This window comes from Sturnira hondurensis, unplaced genomic scaffold (assembly GCF_014824575.4).
Source record: "Sturnira hondurensis isolate 20B ecotype Veracruz unplaced genomic scaffold, ASM1482457v3 Scaffold0016663, whole genome shotgun sequence".
Classification (NCBI taxonomy): domain Eukaryota; kingdom Metazoa; phylum Chordata; class Mammalia; order Chiroptera; family Phyllostomidae; genus Sturnira; species Sturnira hondurensis.
This window is the reverse complement of record NW_028089294.1, coordinates 5,790,415-5,802,540: the sequence shown is the minus strand read 5'-3', so window position 1 is coordinate 5,802,540 and position 12,126 is coordinate 5,790,415. Positions and strand designations below refer to the sequence as shown.

General features: G+C 38.5%; 1 protein-coding gene across 2 annotated transcripts in view; it reads left to right on the top strand.

Moving 5' to 3' along the window:
- Positions 1–12,126, top strand: part of SRBD1 (S1 RNA binding domain 1) — a 181,021-nt gene that overhangs the window by 90,242 nt on the left and 78,653 nt on the right. For both annotated transcript variants that reach the window (XM_037066637.1, XM_037066636.1), the window contains exon 15: positions 10,004–10,095. In XM_037066637.1, coding sequence (XP_036922532.1) covers positions 10,004–10,095 — 92 coding nt within the window. The remainder of the gene's footprint in view (positions 1–10,003; positions 10,096–12,126) is intronic.

The window sequence follows — 12,126 nt, the reverse complement described above, 5'->3', positions numbered from 1 at the left end:
TAATTAAGGGAGGGTAGGGCAGACGGACAGTTTCTGCTGGTGCCATTCGTTGTCAGGAATTGCCTCTACTGCACTGGAGGAGGGATTCAACCTACAAATGGACAAGCTCTCCGTCTTCTTTGTCCTTCAGTTCGATTTGCTTTCCTTTACGATGGCATCAGAACACTGGTCTCCAACTTTCTGAGACCAGGGACCGGGTTCATGGAGACAGTTCTTCCATGGACTGTGGGGTGGGGGGTGGTTTCAGGATGGTTCCAGTGCATTACATCCGAGCTCGCCTCCTGCTGTAAATCCCAGTTCCTAACCGGCCTGACCAGCACCGGTCCATGGCCCGGAGGTTGGGGATCCCTGCATTAGAAGGTACCAGTTTTTGTCATCTCTATCATGGACAGCATTAAAAGTGATTAAAATTGTAATATTTTGAGACATCATGGTACATTGTAGCAGCTCAGCATTGTTGAACATAAATTTATTGTGCCAATTAGCACAATCAGATTCTCTTGTTGAGTACTATTGTGTTTATAGCACAGAATAATAGGTAGCTAGGTAGCTGGGGCTTTTAGGAACCACAAACTCCAAAGTAAAGTTCTACTGAGAAGTTGTGAATCTCTTTTCATCTGGTGTGGTATGAAGTTCAGGAGGGAGAAGTAGTGGAGGGGATTCCGTATTGTTGAAATACTGCTGTGTGGATTAAGATGTCCATCTGGGTAGACACTCATCCTTTGTTTAGCAGACGTTTTAAGTTCCTCCAGTCTTGTTATGGGTCCCCTGTGTGATTACTCTATCATTGCTAGGCCTGTTCGCTTTGGAAAAAGCTCATCTTTTGAAAGATAGATCAGGATGTTTTTTAAAGTTGGTAATTGGAGAAGTGCTTCTAACTGATCTTCCACCAGATGGCGATAGTGTCACATTTCTGAAGGTGAACTCCATGCACGCCCTGAAATCTTGAGGGTGGGGTGTATATTTTTTTATGTCACCATATTTTGCCTTTAGAGTTTTCCACACACATTGATTTTCTGGGATACTACTGTATCACCTCACATCTTTTTTGTTTTGAATAGTGAACTGGTTATGCCATGGTGATCATGAAGGATAATTTGGGGGATATATTCATAGGCCAAGACTGAGTAGAATTTAAGGATACATAATATGCACTTTATTGTAAAATTTCTCATCATGCATTTGCTTCTTATCTGAGCTGTTTGTACAAATGGAGAACTTACTCTTGACTTTCTTTAATTGCTTTTATTTTATAACTGTTATAAAATGTTATTGTCTGTGATCTCCTAGAAGGCATGTTTGGGAATTATTACTAACAAATGATGTGTTTACTCACATTTAAGTTCAAAATAACTTTAATAACTTTAAAAGAAAGTTTGGTGAAGAAATCAATATTGGTTATATGTGATACCATATTTCCTGAGCAATTAACAATTGTCATTTTAAACTAAAGTTTTTAAACTTGTCTGCTTACACATAAATTATAATTTATGTTAACATAAGGAACCACATAATTACAATTAAAGGGTTAACTTATTTAAATAATAATACTTCATTACATAACCTACTTTTTCTTTTGTATATACCTATATTTTAAAAAAATTAAAGTTGGACTTACAGTCTGAAACCAGTTTTTTTCTCATCTTAATGTTTTATAACAATAATTTTTTATTTTTATTTTATTTTAAAGTATATTTTATTGATTATGCTATTACAGTTGTCCCATTTTTTCCCCTTTGCCCCCCTCTGCTCAGTAGCCGTCTTCCTTCCAGCAGTCTCCTCCCAGTTCGTGTCCATGGGTCATTCATATAACTTCTTTGGCTTCTCCATTTCCTATACTGTTCTTAACCTCCCGCTGTCTATTTTGTATCCACCAATTTGTACTTCTCAATCCCTGTATCTTTACCCCCATTCTCCTTCTTCCCTCTCCCCTCTAATAACCCTTTGAATGATCTCCACATCTATGATTCTGTTTCTGTTCTAGTTTGCTTAGTTTGTGGTTTGTTTTTGTTTTTTTAGATTCAGTTATTGATAGTTGTGGATTTGTTATCATTGTGGATTTGTTATTATTTTAATGTTCATAGTTTTCATCTTTTTGTTAAATAAGTCCCTTTAACATTTCAAATAATAAGGGCTTGATGATGATGAACTCCTTTAGCTTTACCTTGTCTGAGAAGCACTTTACCTGCTCTTCCATTGTAAATGACAGCTGTGCTGGATAGAGGAATCTTGGATGTAGGTCCTTGCTCTTCATCACTTTGAATACTTCTTGCTAGACCCTTCTTTCTTGTAAGGAAAGAAATCAGCTGACAGTCTTATAGACACTCCTTTGTAAGTTACTCTCTGCTTTTCTCTTGCCGCTTTTAAGATCCTCTCTTGATCTTTAACCTTTGGCAATTTAATTATAATGTATCTGAGTGTGGTCTTCTTTGGGTCCATCTTGTTTGGGACTCTCTGTGTTTCCTGGACTTGTATGCCTAGTTCCTTCACCAAATAAGGGAAGTTTTCTTTCATTAATTTTTTCCAAGAAGTCTTCAGGTTCTTGCTCTTCTTCTTCTCCTTCTGATCTCCCTATGATTCAGATGTTGGCATGTTTAGAGATGTTCCAGAGCTTTCTTATTCTCTCCTCGTTTTTTAAATTCTTGTTTCTTCATTCTGTTCTAGTTGACTGTTTCTTCCTTATGTTCCAGTTTGTTGGTTTAAACCCTGACTTTCTCCCTTTCACTGTTGGTTCCCTGTGGATTGTTCTTTATTTCACTTAGTGTAGCCTTCATTTCTTCCCTTATGTGTTTGCTATACTCGGTGAGGTCTCTAAGCTTCCTTATCCCCTGTATTTTAAACTCTGCATCTGATAGGTTGGCTACCTCCTTGTTGCTTTGTTCTTTTTCTGGAGTTTTGTTCTGTTCTTTCATTTGAGCCATATTTTTCTTGTCTCCTCAATTTGTCAGCCTTCCTGTGTTTGTTTCTATGTATTAGGTAGAGCTGCTTTGACTCCCTGTCTTGGTGCACCTGTTACATTGTATGGGGCAGAGCCTTAGGTAATCCCCAGGGTGGGGCAGCCCACTTCAGGCTTTGTGTGGGGGGTAGGGGTCAGAGAGGGGACAGTGCCGCTGCCCGACTGCTGGAGGCTTGTTTGGCACTTGCCCCACTTCCAATCACTTTGGCGACTGGCACCCCTCTAGCTGTTGCCCTGGTGATGATTCCCAGAGGAGTGGGTTTGCATATGTTCTAGGACCCTGTGGGTCCTTTAAATGGACTCTCCTGAGAAACCTGCAGTTTCTTCCACCACCCCAACCCCCACTGGTTTTTACAGCCAGGAGTTATGATACTTTATTTTCCTGGCGCTGGAACCCTGGACTGTGCAGTCTGGCTTGGGGCTCGCTCCCCAGCCATCTCTAATGAGAGACCACCCCGCACCGCCACCTGGCCACCACCCACTCACCGCCACCACACCCCAGTATCTCTGCCTCAACTCCCCATCTCCACCCCTCCTAGCCTTCTGGACGGTTATGTTGTCTTTTAATCCTTGGTTGTTGGACTTCCAGATAGTTCGATTTCCTGGCAGTTCTGGGTGTTTTTTGTTTTGAGGTTAGTTGTAATCCTTCTTTTGGTTGCGCGATGAAGTGAAGTATGTCTGCCTGTGCCTTCACCTTGACCCGAAGCCCTCTGCAACAGTAATTCTTAATGACAGGGTAGTTGTCCATTTCATGAACTGTTAAACAGGCATTTTACTTTCCAGTTTCTTTCAGTCAGAGCTGTCCTATGATGAATAGTGCTTTACATTTTTTGATATTTTAAAATTTCCCTCAGATAAATTCTTAAAAAGTAATGGCTGGTTCAGAAAGAATGCATATTTTTGTGACTCTGGGTCTGTATTTTCAAACTACCTTCCCAAAGAGTTCTACAGTTTAAACATCTATAACAGTATATGATTTTGCTTGTTTCAAGAAACTACATATTGCTCATTTGAGATTCCCTGAAATGATAATTTGTCACTAAATAAAGGATTTTATTGCTTTGATATTTTCTTAGAAATAAACCTTGCCCTTTATACATTAAACCCTAAAGTTCCTTTTATTTATGGTGGTTTGGGTTTTGGTCTTGTCTCCTATTTCTAAAATACAAACATCAGTTCTTTCATGCCTCAGAATAGGTTACCTCATATGCAGAGCAAAGAATTTAGATCCGTGTTTCTTAACTTTTTTAGCACTTTGGGTAACTTACTGAGAAACATAGGTCATGTAACTCTCTCTTCATATGAATGTTTCCGAGTCTGAAAACTTGGAAGAATGGTTTTTAGATAAAATATTTTAAAATATTTAGGAAAATAAGGTATGCATTTAGTTGCTACTTAGTACATATTTTTTGGTGGGAAGAAGGAAGAAAAGAAAGCTGCTAGATATTGATAAAGCAGAGGAATTTTAATGTACTTCATGAAGAATTAAAATCATCAGTTATTAGTTTAAGCAATAAATCCTGTCTGATTTTTGATATCTTACTAAAATACTTTTATTTAAGTGGATTACTTTTAAATTAAATTCTCTTGTTAACATAAGGAAGCATATAATTTATTGAAAAACAAGAAAAAACCTGTTTTTCTACTTGGGGAATGGGGAGAGGACCTCAAGGGGACTCACATAGAGGCTTCACGTGAACTTGTAAATGAGTGTGGAAACTATTAGTCCAATAACTTAAACAGCTAGTTTTCCTATCTCATGAAAAGAATTTCCCTCATCTCAGTTTGATAAAAGAAATTGCCATTTTCTTACTGTCAGAACGCACAGTTATTGTAAGAAAACTACTTGCAAACTTGGTTTTAAAAGATTCATCAACATACAATCTGTCTTGTTAGAAGAAATTTATAAACTGTGGAGATACTAATTCTGTAGTTCAAGTGTATGGTTTAAATTTTTTTAAATCCTTATGCCAGGATATGTTTATTGATTTTAGACAGAGAGGAAATGGGGGGAGAGAGAGAGACATTGATGTGACAGGTAGACTGCCTCCCGCACAAAGCCCCAACTGGGATCGATCCTGCACCCTAGGCATGTGCCCTGCAGGGAATCCAGTCTGCAGCCTTCCGTGTGCGGAACGATGCTCCACCCAGCTGAGCAGCCAGGTCAAGGCTACGAGTATGTTTTCTTAGAAAAAATAAGTATATTGATAGATAAACCGATTTATGTAATTATGTAATATCATTGAATTTTACTTAAGATAACAGAAATTAGTATTTTTAACTCCTAGTTTTTATTAACAATTTTTTAATTACTAGACGTATGACAAATGAAGCTTAATTATAGAGTCAGCAGAGATTAAAAAGCAAATAAGAGAAATAAATAACTTTATGGCAGTCAATTAAAAATATATAAATGGGAAAAATATACATCATATAAAATTTTATTCACATATATAATTTTAAAATGATCTGAAAAAACTTTCATTCTCACTACTTTACAAATTTTATGGGTGGTCTAAAGTTTCCTCACACCAGGCTGAGATAGTTACACAGATAAGCTTTATGTCATTTCAAGGAACAGGTTACATCAGCCTTACAAAGACTCTCCCAAAGAAATCAGTGTGGAAATATTCCCCTGGTCATTTACAAGCCACTATTCATTTACAGTAGACAGGTTTTGTAGCCAAGAGTAGGAGAAAAAATACACCAATCTTAGTTATTAAAAATAGGGGCAAAGTACCAAAGAAGATATTAGAAAACAGTCCAAGAAAAAAAAAGAAGAAAAGTAAGTGCGTCTATTTTTTGAGCATTTTACTTGCTTTTCATGTTGTGAGTGTGTGGTTTTTATTTTTTGTTTTTTTTCTTAATAAAAAGATCTAGAAAGGCCTGGAGTAGAGCTGAGTTAGATTAAATGTTTTTTAAATAACGGACAATTTATCCTAGAGAATTAGTGCAATAACACACAGGTCTCGTGAAGAGTAAGCCCAGTGATAGCTTCTGAAATGTATTTGTGTATTTAAAGTTAGAGACACCATGTGCGTCTACCATGTTTGTTGAACCAGCAATATGAAGCAGCTTCAGAGCCCTGTAATAGTCTCAAAACTTCAGTTCTGTTACAGACTACATCAGTTAAATTCCCTCCAAATAAAGAATTCTGCTCAGAGTCCTGTCTGCTTTATGGGAAAAATAAATAAAATAGTCAAATTACTGAGATAATAAACCTAATTTGTTTACACCTTAGAGAAATTTATTTTGTGAAATATAAAACTTATTAAATCACTAGATATCTGAACATTCTGCAAAGTTTATTTTTGCTTTCTTCAAAATATAGTAGAGATCATTGGAATAGTTTTTAAATAGTTTCCCAATAAACAGACACTGGCTTATAAAATCTAGCATACTTTCTACCGAATGTCTATCTTTGACTTCCACGTAGGAATGTAAAAAGGAAGAGAGGAGACATTTTAACTTGTTCACAGCAGCTTCTCCTGGAGAAAAATCCTTGCCACTCCCAGCTTGACTTGATTCATACAGCTCTTGCCACATCTCCGTCTTAGATCCATGCACGTGTTACATCGAAGTGATCGGTGTTGGTTTTCTGTTCATTTAGACTATTTAAGCATGCTGGTCTGTGCTTGGTACTGAACTGTTTATTCGATCCATCCTAGCCAATAAGTAAAGCATATGAAATGTACTGCATTTTGTATTGATTTAATATTAATGTTAATCTGAAAATCTTTGGGTGCAGTGAGTCACATCTGTTTTGTATTCCTCTGTCTAAGAGAACTGGCAATGTGGTATTTGGAAGGATATTTATTATCTGAGTGTTTTTCTTTGCAACAGTTTCCCTTAGTCTACTGAGAATTATAACTTCCAAGAGACAGTGAATCACCCAGTAAATTCTCAGGTACCCAAATGCTAAAGGCCATAGTTAATTGGAATTTTTATTTTCCATTTATGTTCCCTTTGCTTTAATAGTGGTAATTTTGGAGGCTTCTGGCAATGATCGAAAATAAATTTCTAGTGAAATTTAAAAAAAATATATCCTTTTCTCAGTAATAGGTCTCCCTTGCCCTTGATGGTTACCTTCCTTTTTAAGAAAAAACTTTGTTAGCGATTGTTGTTTTGTGTTTGAGAACAAATTTTCCATGGCTGATGATTGAATATTTTTATCCTATGGTGGTATTTCTTAAGTTTTGGGGGGTAATGGATTTCTTTCAGTGATCAATGAAAACTATAACCCCCCTTCCTAGACAAACTGCGTAAGCACGAACATTTTGTTTTGTGTACGGCTTGATCACTCCCGCCCCTTTCTGTCGGCGGCACAGGCCCCAGGTGGACAGTGCTGCTGTGACGGGGCTGAAGAGTCGCTGCTGGTAGTGCTGGTTTTAACGTCGTGTTATGCGTGCCGCACTGGGATTTTTCTTCGCTTTCATCTTCATTTGACATTGTGTTTTTTCCCTGACCACTATGTAGTAGAAGATGAGCATAATCTAAATCTTATTTTGGAGACAAATAACCTTTCATCTTAAAGCTAGTCTCTGAAATTGTAGAGCGTATCCAAATTTCTTTACACTTTAGGTTCTACTTTAGGTGTGTAAAAAAACAAAACTCACTCTAACTTTTAATCAAACGTGAAGGTGACAAAAGAGAAATGAGTTCTTATGGACCTGTTCTTTAAGAAAGTAGTTCCTCTTAAGACGATGTTACGTTTGTTGTTTAGCACAGAATTGTGTGTTTTAGTAAGTGGTGAAACTAATCAGAAGTTCCTCGTGCTGCTTAATATCTCAGCCTTGAGAGTCAAGCAGGTTAGGCTTCACATTTAGCTCAGTTGCCTATAAGCTACGTGATGTTTGGCACACTACTTATCTGTAGAAAAAATCCCCCCAAAAGGATCAACTTAGATAATGTCTGTGAAGTGCTATGTTTTGTGCTTTTCGTATAATATCTATTTGGTTAACTCTTATTGTATGATGACATTGGTGTTGATAAGGGACAGGGTGAGTCCCCTTGCTTTTCAATTGCCGAGTGTTTGTTNTAAGAAAGTAGTTCCTCTTAAGACGATGTTACGTTTGTTGTTTAGCACAGAAATGTGGGTTTTAGTAAGTGGTGAAACTAATCAGAAGTTCCTCGTGCTGCTTAATATCTCAGCCTTGAGAGTCAAGCAGGTTAGGCTTCACATTTAGCTCAGTTGCCTACAAGCTACGTGATGTTTGGCACACTACTCATCTGTAGAAAAATCCCCCCAAAAGGATCAACTTAGATAATGTCTGTGAAGTGCTATGTTTTGTGCTTTTCGTATAATATCTATTTGGTTAACTCTTATTGTATGATGACATTGGTGTTGATAAGGGACAGGGTGAGTCCCCTTGCTTTTCAATTGCCGAGTGTTTGTTTTTCCTATTATTAAATTTAGGATAATAGCCCTTGCCGGTGTGGCTCAGTGGGTTGAGTGTCAGCCTGCGAACCAAAGGGTTGCCGGTTCAATTCCCAGTCAGGGCACATGCCTGGGTTGCAGGCCAGGTCTCCACTCCGGGGTGTATGGGGGGCAACCGATCGATGTTTCTCTGGCACATCGGCATTTTCCTCCCTCTCTTCCTGCCTTCCCCTCTCTTTAAAAAAATAAAGAAAATCTAAAAAATAAAAGTAGGAGAGTAGATCTTGTTTGCAAAAATAAATTAATTAATAAATCTTCTTCCCCCAAATAATCCTGTTAAGTCTCAGTGCCATATAATTGTAGTCGAAGTTCAGTCAAGAGCTCTTTAAAGGCACGGGCTAGCAAACTTCACTTTTTTACACTTCACTTCTCAGTGTTGAATTATTACAATAGAGCAGTACATTAAAGGTTATCCACTAAACTTCTTTCATGTTTGAGGTCTGTGTTGAGGAGCAGAGAAAGGGAGAGAGGGTTCTAGGAGTGAATTAAAAATCAGCACTAACATGCTTCTGCTTTTGAATCTTCAAACCTAGATGGTCACATGGTAGAGAACCACAGGTATCACAAAGACTTAGGGTAGATGATATTTGTTTGCATATGGTGTCCTGAAGGAGACCTCTGATTTTTAAACTGATAAACTGTACAAATGTCAACCAACCAAATGTCATCTCTAAGGCAGTGTTCCCACCGTGGTCTGAACAGTAGTTGGAGCCGAAAAAGAAAGGATAATGTATAGGGGGTGTTTGATTAAATGAACGATGAAGAGGCCTGGTTTAACATCTGCATGAAGTGAAATGTCTCCAGTTTACTAAAAAGATGATTCCAGACCCTTCTGAAAAGAAGTCGGCTCCTATCCGGTCTGACTCCTTTGCTTTTCACATTGTTAGGTTGATTATAATCAGGCCATGACAATGGTGATGTTTACGGCAGTGGTTTTTCTGTACATTCACACCTGCACATATGCACACGTGCGCATGTGCTGTGCAGCATGCTTTAGAGTGACTCGTTCAGATGGGAGTTGTAAATGTCAGTCAGTAGTGGGTTATAAACACGAGAGAAGCCAAGTATATTCTGAAAATTTTGTAGCTGGCATCAAGGGGCAATATCTATTGTATTCATCTATAACCTATGTCATTACTACTGACAGAAAATGGCTGAATTACCTCATTATGGGCTTAAATTTGTGTATTTCCTATGTGAAGAAAACAGACATGCTTAGTCACTTTTTTAAAAAATATTTTATTTATTTATCCTTAGAGGGGAAGGGAAGGAGAGAGAAAGAGAAACATCAATGTATGGTTGCTTCTTGTGCATCCCCTGCTGGGAACTGGCCCCTGCCAGGAACTGGCCTGCAACCCAGGCACGTGCCCTGACTGGGAATCAAACCGCGATCGTCTGGTTCGCAGGCCCGAGCTCAATCCACTGAGCTACACCAGCCAAGGCTCTTAGTCACTTTATGTTAATGAAAAATTAAATGCTGTACCTATCACTGAACTAGAAAGAAAGCACTTTGCCTTGCAAGGTACTTTTCTTATCTAGTCTTACTTGTTTATTTTCTTTGACTAGACGAAAAGTTCAGAAAGTGATATTCCCCTTCTCTTTTTCCTTAGCATTGTGAGTGAGGCAGGAGCGTCCATCTACAGCGTCAGCCCTGAGGCTAACAAAGAGATGCCAGGCCTGGACCCCAACCTGAGAAGCGCCGGTAAGAGGCCGTGTGCCCTCGCCAAAGCCTGAGATTCTGCCATCCTAGACTTGTGTTTGTAGCAAGACAGATATTTCAATATTCGAGACAATTTAGAATATGTACATATATGAACAGGCAGGCACGTTAGAAAATGGTTGGTTGGAATAATAACTGTAATTGTGGAAAATGAGGGAGAACGTGGTTTCTAAAGAGGCACTGCCTAGTGTTCGAGAGTGTAGTGAAAAATCAGCTCAAAGCATCTCGGGTGAAAGTGAATGCTAGGGTGTTCATACAAATAATAAAATACTCTAAACTCTCTTCTTGTTACAACAAAATATTACTTATTAAGGCTTTTTGTTGAAGACAGTAGTAATATAAAAATATTTATAATCAAATGTATGATCATTCACAGGCTTTCAGTTTATTGCTTAATATATGTCAAATGACCAGTTTCTCTCGTCTTACTTTGATTTCTGTGATGTAGAATAGCTAAAATCCTGTGTGTGAAGGAATTAAGGTACTTCAATACATCTAGTGAATATAATTGGTATTACAAGCAAAACACTAGATTGGTCAGAGCATTTTTCTGGGTAACGGGAATATTTAGACTACTTTGGTAGAAATGTACTTTTTACTTTTAATTTCTTCCCTTGAATATTCTCATCAGATTTCAGTGGCTCATTTTGAACTCTATACCCAGAAATACACACTTGAAACTTTTTGCATTAATTTAAAGCTAGCATTTTCTTTCTTACATCCAGAAGAGCTTATGGTTCCCCTTCAGCTCATTCCATGGCACAGCCCCATGTAAAATGATCATCTTCTCAAACTCACCTCCCAGCTCAGGACCTTGCTTTCCCCTGTGAAGCATTTCCCTGCCTCATCAGCTCAGTGTGGCCTCCACCTCCTTGCCACGTACTGTTTTGGTACTTGCCTTGTAATAGTAATAATAAAGAGGATTAGGTTTGGTAATCATAGTAGGAGCTGCTAATACTCATCTTTTTACTTTTCTGGGTTTTTTTATAGACTTTTTTTTTTCATTAATCCTAACTTGAGGATATATGTACTGATTTTATAGAGGAGGAAGGGAGAGAGAAAGAAAAACATCTATGTGAAAGAGAAACACCACCTGGTTGCCTTTTATGTGCATCCCAACCAGGGACCAAACCTGTGCAAGCTTTGGGTGAACAGGATGATGTTCCAGCGAACGAGAGCCACCCGTCCAGGGCAGCACTAACCTTTTTAAAGCTTTTAATATATATGAAACATTGTGGTAAATGTATTACCAGAATTATTTTATTTAATCCTCACAGTTGCCCTATGAGGCATTTATTATTTCTATTTTATGGATGAGGAAACCAAGGCTTTAAGGGCTTAAAGAGGCCATAAAGCCAGTAAGTATGTACATAATATTTGTATACTTTTATGAAGGTTCAGAACCCCTCCTCCCCAAGTTGACACTGAAAGGTAATCTTCCGACAGGGCATCAGGGAAAAGTATTGCCTAGGAGGTGGCCATCCCTCAGACCTCCCCAGGCTAAGGGGGCTGCTGTTTCCCCTTCACTGCTGGCCTCTGTGGGTTACAAAACTATCATGGTATTGGAGGTGAGGCAGGGTCGCTACGTTCCATCAGGACTCTGTGAAAATAGGAAATAAGAAAAAGGAGAATCGGTGTCTGGTCCCAGTTACTCTGATTTAATCATCTCTCTGTGCCTTCCTTCTTTGTCTCAGCTTCTGTCCACGTGGCGATGCCTGTGTGTGATCTGTATCAACTCCCAGCGCCTACCTAGACATTGTTAGTTTCCAATCTGGTCGTGGAAGCAAATATTGAAAGAAGCAGAGAGCCTTCATTCTTGGTTTTCTAGGGCCCACTTCCTTTTCAGTTCCTGTTTTCTGAGTGAGTCTGTCCATTTCGTAGTGATTAATGCCAGGGTGACTTTATCCTTCACTGGAGACCTGACCTACCTGTGAGTGTGGGTTTTACCTGTCAACTCTTCATAACTTTACCACATCGAAATATAACAGAACCTCAGCCTTCATACAAGTGTGA